Raw genomic sequence first — 11,858 nt, 5'->3', positions numbered from 1 at the left:
TATCACTATACATACATTAACAGCTACTCCCTCCATCCCATAATATAAGAACGTTTTGTACAGTACACCAGTGTTCAAAACACTCTTGTATTATGGGAAGAGGGATTGGTTCATTGTGTAGCATTCCGCATCTTATCTCCCTCGCCCACCATTTACTAAAAAAGATCAGATCTATATTTAATTTTACCAAAAAGTAGAATACACAGGCAATGCGAGTGCAGAAGTGTAGCCCATTGCTCTTGTCAGTGCATTCTGTCCTGTAACACTTGTACTTCTAGGGATTGGTAGTTGATTATGTAGCATCAATCTGCATCTTATCTTCATTATCCTCTACCCCTTCCAGTATTATCATCTATAATTACTCTCTACGAAATGTAGAGTACAGGCAATGCTTATGAAGAAGATTATGTGCTGAAATTCTTGAGTTATCCTTCCCTTGACATGGAGAAGGGCATTATAAAGCCGGTGTTAACTGTTAATGTAAGTCAGTCCTTCTAAAGCCTTTATCCTCAACTGCTATTTAAATTGCTCATACTCCCTATCGTTTACTGTTGTTTAGTTTGTTGTTTCTATCAAAATGCATGTTCGCAAGAACCGTAAGTTCTAAGTTTTACTTGTAAAACCAAATTCCTTATTCATACGATGCACATTACTCAATACTTCCTATATGTATGCTTGTTTTTGTGGATCTATAATCCAGTGTGTGGTGAAGCAGCCCACGTTTGCACTTTGTCATCTCCTGTTTTATCTTACTAATGTGGCTGATGATATGAACATCATGCCATGCACATTAACCAAAATAGATACAATGATTTTCTTTGCCCTTCATCTATGCTTGTTATGTTGACATGGTAATCTAGTAGTGTGGTGAAGCTCCCCGCATTATGAATAATGCCAAATTATGCTATTAATATTTTGAACTTACTCTTTATTTTCTAATGTGAAATTAGATGGAATTGACAGTACAGTTATCATCTTTGTTTATACACGTGCAAAACCTATCATCTCTCTGCTTTGTTTCAGGGTGATATGCCTGATGGCATGCACAAGTCTGCTGAAGGCTGTGAGACAAACTCAACATATATTGCAGCAAAGAAGGCAAAACATCTTGAAGATAGCGAGACAACCCCAAAGTCTTGTCTTGATGCAGTGTTCAAGTTACTTGAGACTAGCAGTCAGACAAGCTCACAGAATTCGTTGTTTGAATTAGTTCGACTTCTTCAGTCCCAAGTTCTAGCAGAAAGGCATTCTGCAACTCAACTTCAACTTGAAGCCCTATCTCTAAGAAAGATTGCGGAGAACACCAATGAGAACCTCATCGCTAAACAGCTAAACCTGGAAGATACGACCGACATGCTAGGCCGGTCTCACAGCCTTGCCCAGCAGCTTGCGCAACAGTTCCTGCGCAAGGCTAACCTTTCTTGAACTATCTTGAAAGTGGTCTCAGTTCAGTATTATTTTGTTACGCTGCAATGGTGCCCAGTTTTTGTAATCTGCTTCTTCATTGCGCTTTGTTATCACTGGTGGCGAACTTAGATGCCCAGTGGATGTAATATACCATAAATCCTTTATTGTGTAGTGTAGGTTTATTCTTAGTTACTATGTCGTAATCTCTTTATTGTATAGAGTATGTTTGTTCTTAGTTCCTACTAGTTACTGCCATCATTCGCTATCTGAAAAAAATACTGCTGTAGTCGACCAGGCCGAGACATTCGCCTCTAACGGGCCTGGTTTTTAGCGGGCCACAATTGGGTCGGCCTGCATCTTTCTTGGGCCCGAATGATTGGGGCCTTCACACTTTGCGCCTGGCCCACAACTTACACCGGCTTATATTTTAGTTGGGCCTTTTGTGGACCCAACACTTAGTTTGGCCCAGGTAGTGTTGGGCCATTAACATGCTGAATGTTGTACTGGCCTGTTGCGGCCCAGATGAAACCATGGGCCTTTAGCAGGCCGAAATGCATGTTGGGCATCAACTTTCACTAGTCGTCGACGGGCCTTCAGCAGGCTGAAATATAGACCGGGCATTTTTTGGCCCAGTTATATCACGGGCCGTTACCAGGCCGAAACATATCTCGGGCCTTAGTTGGCCCACTGATATCATGGGCCCTTAAGGGGCCGAAAGCTTAGTACACGCATCAACAGGCCGAATTATGCGACAGGCCTTTAACAGGCCCAAAGTCACGTTGGGCTTAACTGTTGCCACCTTTATCACGGGGCATTAGTGGGCACGATGTCCCGTCGGACCATATATGGCCCATGGGCAGCATGGCCCATTCCCAGGGCGAAAGTCACAACGGGCTGAAATGGGTCCATGTCTACATCGGGCCTCTAACAGGCCTAGAGTCACTGGGCTGTAATTGGCCCCAAATATTCAGGGAACAATTAACAGGCTAGATCTCGCTTCGGGCCGTAAATGGGCCCAAATATTCGGCGAATAATTAACGGGCCAGATCTGGCTTCGGGCCATAAATGGGCCTTCATTAAGCAGGCCGTTATTGGGCTGACCCACTAGTACCTGAGTAAGTACTACGGGCCTTTGACTGGGCCAACCTTTTTAACCTATATGGGCCTCTATTGGGCCCAGCCACGTGTCGACGTATCATAGGCATGTCTCCTCCAATGGACGGGCGACATCTGGCCCACTGACGAGCTGACAGGTGTTCCCTCCGGCCAATCAGAATTTTACACGTGGAAATTTCCCATTGGTCCCGGCTGTTAACGGGTTATCAGATCCAAAACCGGGCCCGATAGCTTAACGGCATTCCGTTACGGTGGATGCTACGTGTCGGTCACCCTTGACGAAAGCACTTTTATGACAGCACATGTATGACTATCTTGATTCTGTCTTAAAATCGTCATGGATGTACATGCATGACAGAAAACGTGACCTACTATGACAAACATGTATAATCACGGAAGTGTATTTTTTTGTAGTGCATGGCAGTACAGAGAACATTAGAGGTAACAAAAATTACAATCAGGTCCATATACCACCTAGCAATGACTACAAGCACTGGAGCGAGCCGAAGGCATGCGGCCGTCATTGCCCCTCTCTCATTGGAGTCGGGCAAACCTTATTGTTGTAGACAGTCGGGAAGTCATCATGCTAAGGCCCCAAAGAACCAATACACTAGAGCAGTAAGCCTCACCGATGAAAAGAGTTGAGTTCAGAAAGATCAGACCAGTAACCAAACGAACAAAGGCAAACAAAAACTGGATCCAAATAGATCCACCGAAGACCAGCACCGACCGAATCCCGTGAGATCCAACGGAGATACACCTCCACACATCCTCCGATGATGCTATTCGCACCATCAAAATGGGGACAGAACGTGGGAGATATTATTCCTACCGAGGGACATCGTCACCGCCACACATCCTCAACCAAGACATTGAACCTAACAAAAACGAGAACGAGATACCTCCCGCTCGTGGGGTGGACGTGATCCTCCGCACCTCCATGTCCCAAAGGCCATTGAAGGTGGGGCAGATCGGCGGCGGCACCGGCTGAATGACAAACCAATTGACATTCAAATTGTCAAAAATTATTTGGAAGTCAACTATATTATCTTCAACTTTGTGCATATAAAGAGTTAATGATATTTACCATCACAAAAGGTTTCTTTTGGCACAACTTACCAGATTTACGAAATTTTGTCGCAAGTTACCCTCTTTTGATAGAACTATGACATCGCTTATCAGTTTTCATTTTTTTTCTTCCACTAATTATCATTTTTTTATGTGATTCTAATTAGCAGTTTTTCGACAATCAATAGGATGCTGCGAATGTACTCGGAGCCCTGTTTGGAACGCATAAATGTGAAATAATATCCACAAGAGTTAGACGACCTTAGGCCAGGTTTGGAAAAAATTAATGAAACCGGCCTTAGGCCTTGGGCCTTTAATGGGCTACGTCTGTAGAGAGTGATCTCGCTCCTCTCCGACCGAGCCCCGGCCTTCGCGGCCCTCACTCGCTAGGGCTTCGATCGGCGGTTCCTTGGCGGCTCCGTTTCCTCCTCCCACCCACTCGGCCGCTCCCTATATAAGCGCACCCACGTCTGCGGCGCTTCCATTCTCACCAGTCCACCACCATCCGGCGCGGCGAGGGGAGAGGAAAGGCGAGAGCGAGGAGAGCAACCTCCAACCGGCGGCAAGGATGCAGATCTTCGTGAAGACGCTGACGGGCAAGACCATCACGGTGGAGGTGGAGAGCGGCGGCGCCGTCGACAGCCTCAAGGCCAAGATCCACGACAAGGAAGGTACGCGCCTCCGCTTCCGCCTCCGGCCGCCTTCACCGGCGCCGGTCGCGCCTTTCCTCGCGTCCGCGCGCTGCGCCGTTGCTCGAAATGCCCGCCTTGCTGCGCCTTCTTGCTTGATTTTGCCACACGCGCCTCCTCGATCTACATACGGTTTGATTTGCTAGGCAACCGCGGTGCGAAAAAGTGGCCAATTTTATCCTGAATCTGTGGCCGTCTTGTGGTGCGAGGCTAACCGTGGACGCTGTGTTGGCTTCGACAATCGCAGGTATCCTGCCGGACCAGCAGCGCCTCATCTTCGCCGGGAAGCAGCTTGGCGACGGCCGCACCCTGGCCGACTACAACGTCCAGAAGGAGTCCACGCTTCACCTCGTGCTGGGCCTCGCCGGCGGGGACAAGGGCTCGTGCTACCCGCCCAAGATGGAGCCTAACCTGCTCGAGCTCGCGCTCAAGTACAGGCAGCACAGGCTTGTGTGCCGCAAGTATGTGCTATTCCCTGGGCTATTTCTTTCACTATACATCGATTTGCCTTTGTCTGGGATGCCTATGAATGATTGAAGCTTGTGAATTGAGATGTTTCTATTGTGGTCTGGATGCTGCCTATGAACGATAGAAGCTTGTGAATTGCAATGTTTCTGTCTGTTCATTGGGGATCGATGCATATGTAGATCATATCTCTGTGGTTTGGAACTAGCTAGGCTAGCTTATTGGCATGCTTTTTATCAAGGGATACTACAATAGGTGTAGAGTACATAGACTATTTCTTACACGATTCATCGATATATGCTGCTGTTAGAGGTATCTTTGTATCTGGGTGTCTTATGCATGACAGAAGCTTGTGAATTTAAATGTTTCTTTTGTGGTCTGTCCGATGGGGGATCGATGCATATGTAGATCATATCCCTGTGTGGTTTGCATCCAAGAACTAGCTTATTAGCATACTTTTTATCAAGTACTAGTTGAGGTGTATAGATGGACTATTTCTTTCATGATTCATCAATACATGCAGATATTCTGCTGTTACATGCATGCTTGTATATGGATGTCTATGTGTGATACAAGTTTGGGAATTGTGATGCTTCTGTTGTCTGTCCGATGGGGAACAATGCATATGCAGATCATATCTCTGTGTGGTTAATTTGGAACGAGGGAACTACACTAGCTTATTAGCATACTTTTCATCAAGTACTAGTTGAGGTGTAGATCGTATCTAGATTTACTATTTCTTTTAAGATTCATCAATATGCAGTTGTTTACATGTTTCTATCTTGATGTCTATGCATGACAAAAGTTTGTGAAATGCAATGTTTCTTTTGTGATCTGTTTGATGGGTATCGATGCATATTTATATTGTATCTCTGTGTGGTTGGAACTAGCTTATTAGCACACTTTTGATCAAGTACTAGTTGAGGTGTAGATGGACTGTTTCTTTCATGATTCATCCGTTTATGGTGCTTTCACATGCATGTTTGTTTATATATGGATCAATGGAATGGATGCATGTGTACATCATGTCTTTGTGTTAATTTGGATCCAGGGAATTAGCTTATTAGCATCCTTTTCATCAAGTACTAGTTGAGGTGTAGATGGACTAGTTCTTTCATGATTCATCAATATGCAGTTGTTTACATATGTTTGTATCTAGATGTCTACGCATGGCACAAGCTTGTGAATTTAAATATTTCTTTGTGGTCCGTCTGTTTGATGGAGATTGATGCCTATGTAGATCATATCTCTGTGCTTTTGATCCACAGAAAACTAGGTAGTTTTTATCAAGTAGTAGAAGAGTATATCCTAACTTGCCCGTGATTTTGCGTTTCAGGTGCTATGCACGCCTGCCCCTCAGGTCTGCCAACTGCCGCAAGAAGAAGTGCGGCCACAGCAATGAGATCAGGCCCAAGGAGAAGCTGCGCTACCACTGAAACATTGGAAACTTGACCCTGGGAGACATGCCATAGCTGGATTAACTGGGAGTTGAAAGTTTGGTTCGAGTAATCTTAGTTTCTTGGATATGAAGTTTCATCCTAGTTAAATGTTGCTTCTGGAATCTAGAACGCCATAAAGATGCTACCTAGTAGTTGCTCTTGTATTCTTCCTGTCGTAGTAATGTGCAATTTGTCTTGCGTGAATGGTGAAATCAAGTATTAATTTGAGGTCTACTAGCTTGAATGGATGATGAAGTCAGGTAGTGCTCTTGCTTCCTTTATTTCTGTCATGTAGTACTATGGTTGAATCAAGTTTCTCGGGGCATCATTTGCTGCTCCATTTGCTTGGAAACACAAGCTTTTGTCGTTCAAATCAAAATATCTGGCTCTGCATTTGCTGCTCCATCTGAAAACAGTAGAATCATAGATGAAATTTTATTAGGAAACCGAATGCCATCTGCAGAATCTGAAATCACATTGCCTTTGTCACCTTCACTGAATCCATGCTTGTTGCCCCATGCTGCCAACCTGTGTTGATCATACAGGAGTTTCATGTTCATGGCTGAAATTCCCACGTTTCATCCCACCAAGGAACATACTCCCAGAGCTGTCCATGGTTGCAGCCGACCGACAGTAGGGGAGTTCGCTCTAGTTAGAGTGTGTGGCTTGAGTTGTACTAGTTCCTAAGACCTGATGGTTTCAGTAATTAAAATCCAAGTGGATGGCCTCTCTTTCGCTCATAAAATAAACTACTTAGCATATTTTTAAATGAGGAATTTGTTATTAAATCTGATAAATTGTGACAAAAATACTTAAATCTTACGTAGTGTTTCAAACACATTTTCATATGATAAATAGCACCATTAACATACTTATATTGTGTCGGAGGTTCAGATTGACACTTCCCAAGGTTTGGCTGTTCATATTAATTACCAATTTATTTATTTTTGAGTTGGAGTTACCGGATATTAATCGGCCAAGAAATGCTCAAACGAATACTGTGAATGTAGGAGCCGTGTTTGGAATGCATAAATGCTAAATAATTTCCACAAGAGCTGGACGTTTTTTGCTTTTAGGACATTGTGAGATCATTCTTTTTTTGTTTCAGATTTTTTTTAGCAATTTTTTTTCTTTTTTGAGAAGGCTCAGATCATTGAGCGCGTCTAGCGGGCGGCCGGCCGCCCTGGGATCGCTAGCCAGCGCCCACCCAAAAAGGCAACCGCGTGGTCCCCCCGAAGCAAAAAAGGAAACCCACCCGCCCGCCCGCACGAAAACCGCCTTAGACCCAAACCGCGCGCACGAAAACCGCCAGGACCCGCCGCACGAACAGGTAAGCTCGAGAAAAACACCCCCCGCGAGGACAGCTGGCCGCAGGATCACGTGCACCTGCCTCCGAACCCCACCCTCCTCACAAAACCGCGCGAGACTAACTGCCCCCATGCCATCTTCTTGTTCCCCACGAAAGAAGGATCTGCCCAAGGAGCAAAATCCTCCTTCATCGCCAAGAGAGAAGAACGACCATGGCGGCTCCCAGGGACAAATAAGAGAAAAGAAAGAGAAGATGGCTTAGAAATCAGAAAAGAAGATCAAGAGAAAAGCATATCAAAAGGAGGAGGGCGAAAAAAGAACCTACCTGGAGATCCACAGGTGAGAAAACTTGCCCATCTTCTTCATGATTCTCTCTTGTCTACTTGCCCTTGTAATGATTTCCTTGCACGCATCTTTTACTTGTGTATTGCGGAAAAACTGTGCACTCAGTAGTTTCTTTTTCGTGCAACCAAGTCAAGTGAAGTAGCCAACAGAATGAGTAATGTGTGCCAACCCAGCAGATTATGCAGCTCTAAACGTTATTTTGTGCAACTAGCCCAGTTGTGGCATCCAACTATAAGCACAAACTGTGCAACTGGAAAATTGTGCAAAAAAATAGGTCTTAGGAAAAAACTGTGCAACCAGTAGGTCACTTTCCTACAACTAAGCCAAATAAAGTAGGCAACTGAAGGAGTGATGTGTGCCAACTCAGTAGCCAACTGAAATAGGCAACTATAAAACTATTTTGTGCAACTAACCCAGTTATAGCATCCAACTATGCTCCACAAAGTGTGCAACTGAGAAAATATAAAAAAGGCACAAAACTGTCCAACCTTGGCAGGAACTTGAAAATATATGGAAGAAAACAACCAATATGCGATGACGAGCAAATATACGATATGTTCTGATAAAAAAACAGTCTGCAAATATAGGTCTTAGGAAATAGCTTTCACACGCTGCCATCACAAAATCTAAAAAACAAACCCATCAAACCGTTGTTCCATCTGTGCGAATCTAACTAAAATAGCTATAGACAAATATAGTTCAAATCTGATTTTGCTTTTATCTTTGAAGTTCTTGTAGCAGACCTTGCTTGATATGTTCAATTGCATTGATCTGCAGTAAATCATGCCCCCCCTTTCATGTCAGACCTGCATGTTGTAGATACAAAAAAATGGTCAATAAAAATGTAGCTACTACCTGAAACATGTTCTTATATTGTCCAACTACTATGATGCTTGTTCCACCTTTGATACTACTTGTGTGCAACTGGTATGCTACATTTTTATCCAGTTTGTATCATTAAAAAATGTCAAAAAAATGTGTTTGTGTGACTGGAACTGCACATCAATTTGACCAACTGGTATGAAAAAATTGTGCAATTCTATGATACTTTTGTGCAAATGTTGTGCTGCCTTTGTGCAACTACTATAAAAAAACTGTATCTGGAGAAAAACTTACTAAGTTCTTTTACTAAATCACTTGTATTCATCTGAAGAAAATCATGCCCTCCCTTTCTTCTTAGAACTGCACATTGTAGATACAAAAAAAACAGAAAAAGATGGTCAATAAATATGTAACTACTGCCTGAATATTCTTATATTGTCCAACTAGAAATGATGCTTTTTCCAACTTTTAAAGTACTTGTGTGCAACTGGTATGCTACATTTTTATCCAGCTTGTATCATAAAACAATGTCAAAAAATTGTGTTTGTGTGGCTGGAAAATGCTCACAGTTTGTGCCAACTAGTATGAAAAAATTGTGCAATTCTATGACACCTTTGTGCAACTACTATGAAAAAAGTTGTATCTGGATAAAAAAAAGCTATGTAAAAACTGACTACTTGCAGTTTTTGAAACAATGAAAATGATTGTAACGATGTTAAATTCATGCTTTCAAATTGCTAGCGACTATGCCCCAATACAGCTTGTTAATGACTATTTTGTTGAAACAAAATGCAGGTTGCAGCAGCTTTCAAGGATGATAGACCTCAATGTGTTGCCTCCCGATCTCAATGAGTTGCTAAATGATGATGTCGAGTTTGTACATTCAGGGGTTTTCGCGCAGCCTCATCAAGATCATGGCTTCATGAATGATGTTGATGTCAACATGCAATCAGAAAGCCATACACTCGAGGAAACAAACACCATAGTTACATGACCTACTGTAACAGAACTAAGGGCAGGGCCAGCTGGTGTTGATCGAAATGATATGGATGAAGATGAGGCTGGTTCTCAGCCAATGGAGCCATTTGTTGGGATGAGATTTGACACTCTTCAGGGTGCTAAGGATCACTACAATGATTATGCCCTAAAAATCGGTTTCTCTATTAAGCTGAACACTTTAAAGAGGAATTCTTATACCAACATATTGGAGAAATAGCAATTTGCATGTAACAAGTTTAGGAAGCCAAAAGAGGATGATGCAGGAGCTGAATTGCCACCTGTGCTAGATCCTATACCAGACCCCAAACCTTTGGATGAAGAAGAAGAAATGAAAGAAGTGCCAATATTCGATGGAGAGGATAGTGGAAAAAAGAAGAATAAGAAGAAGCACAAGAGAGAAAGGATAAAGCAAACACAATGTAAGGCAAAAATGATGGTTAAATTGAAGGATGGGCGGTGGAAAGTAACCCACTTTGTCCGTGATCATAATCATCCTTTGGTCCCCAAGCCTTCGCTCTCCAAATACTTGTGATCTCACATGGGTATACCGCCGGAGGAAAAGAAGTTCCTAGAGATACTCCACAACTGCAACCTGACTTCAAGTGTGTTCTCATTCACCTCCCAAAAAACTCCAAACTTCACACTACATTGTTGTTTAATTCTGATATGTAAAGGGTGCAACTAGCAGCAGGGGGGTTGTGCAATTACATACATTGTGTTGTGCAACCAGGATTGAGTATTTATGAAAAAAGCACTACCACAAAGAAAACAAACAAGTTGGAACTACTTGCTGATTGAATAATCGATAGATTTACAAAATGGTCATAGTTTTGATGGCAATTCCATATGTATTTGTTCTGCAAACTAGTGTTCCTTATCGATGCAATTGAACCTTGTTTCCTGCGACTAGTGTTCATATCTCTGGAACTGATGCTAGACAAAAATTTCTAAATTGTTTTGCATCATGCAAATAAAAAAGGGGAGAAACAATGAAAAAATAAGTTCTATGGCAACCACATGTCAACAGTTGTGCAACTATTGTTCTTTAGTATGCAACTGTTGTTTGTAAAGTGTGCAACTATCTAACATCAACTTTCTTCTCCTGCAGGCTGTATGATGACTATCATGTTAGAGTTTTATGGCTCGGAGCTAAATGTACCATATGGACCTATAGCAATAACAAACTTATGTGTTGGCTTATCCAAAGACTCAACGAAAGAGGGGGACATTATTGAGACAATTGAACATTTTAACCATTTGCAAAAAGATGATCCAGACTTTTTCTATAAGATAAAATATGATCTCGAAGGAAGGGCAGAATATATTTTCTGGGTGGATGGCTTGGCACGGAAAGCTTATACAAAGGCATATCATGATTGTGTCTCCTTTGACACAACCTACATGACCAATATGTACAACATGCCTTTTGTTCCGTTCATTGGAATCAACCGTCATGGGCAATCTTTCATGTTGGGATGCGCGTTTGTAAGGCAAGAAATGGAGACTAGCTTTGATTGAGTTTTTGGAGCTTTCCTAGAGGCTATGAATGGAAGGGCACCAGATAACATCATTACCGATCAGGATGTGGAAATGAAAGAGTCCATAAAGAACATATTCCCTACAAGTGTGCTCTGATGTTGTCGGTGGCACATCATGAAAAAAGTTCAAGAGAAAGTTGGATGGTTGCTAGGCTGGAACCCGGGATTGTCTGAAGATTTCAACCTTTGCGTTGATTTCAGTTTCACACCAAATGAGTTTGAACATAATTGGGTTGTGTTGATGATGAAATATGAGGCAATTACACACAGCCATTTTGAGAAGCTATATGAATATAGGAACACTTGGGTGCCATGTTACTTCAAGCATAGATTTTTGCCGTTCTTGCAGTCTACACAACGAAGTGAGGGGTTCAATGCAGTCTTGAAGCGGTATGTCAACCCTCACAAATCAATTCTGAACTTTGTCAAACAGTACCACAAAATACAGACGCACATCCTCGTCAAGGAAGGGTGCAATGACTACAAGACAGAACATCTGGATCTTGACATGTGGTCACAATTCCCAATAGAGAAGCAGGCATACAAGACATATACTATAGATCTTTACTGCAAGTTCCATGATGAGTTTTCGATGATTGGACGGTACAATGCATTCCAAATTGGTGTGGAAACGTTTGAGCTGAGACAAAATACAGAATGGG

General features: G+C 42.7%; 1 protein-coding gene across 1 annotated transcript; it reads left to right on the top strand.

Moving 5' to 3' along the window:
• Window positions 1-4,010: 4,010 nt before the first annotated feature.
• LOC123042080 (ubiquitin) lies at window positions 4,011-6,439 on the top strand. The gene is made up of 3 exons (XM_044464601.1): window positions 4,011-4,262; window positions 4,528-4,741; window positions 6,082-6,439. The coding sequence occupies exons 1-3, from the start codon at window positions 4,160-4,162 to the stop codon at window positions 6,179-6,181; spliced, it is 417 nt and encodes a 138-aa protein (XP_044320536.1). The 5' UTR covers window positions 4,011-4,159; the 3' UTR covers window positions 6,182-6,439.
• The last annotated feature ends 5,419 nt before the right edge of the window (window positions 6,440-11,858 follow it).

The sequence above is a fragment of the Triticum aestivum genome, chromosome 2B, assembly GCF_018294505.1.
Source record: "Triticum aestivum cultivar Chinese Spring chromosome 2B, IWGSC CS RefSeq v2.1, whole genome shotgun sequence".
NCBI lineage: Eukaryota > Viridiplantae > Streptophyta > Magnoliopsida > Poales > Poaceae > Triticum > Triticum aestivum.
Note: the sequence above shows the minus strand (reverse complement) of the source record. Positions and strands in the feature narration are given on the sequence as shown.

Coding starts and splice junctions, on each gene's coding strand:
- LOC123042080 (XM_044464601.1), top strand. CDS start 4,160: ATGCAGATCTTCGTGAAGACGCTGACGGGCAAGACCATCACGGTGGAG. Junction 4,263..4,527: donor CAAGATCCACGACAAGGAAG/GTACGCGCCTCC, acceptor CGACAATCGCAG/GTATCCTGCCGGACCAGCAG. Junction 4,742..6,081: donor CACAGGCTTGTGTGCCGCAA/GTATGTGCTATT, acceptor TTTGCGTTTCAG/GTGCTATGCACGCCTGCCCC.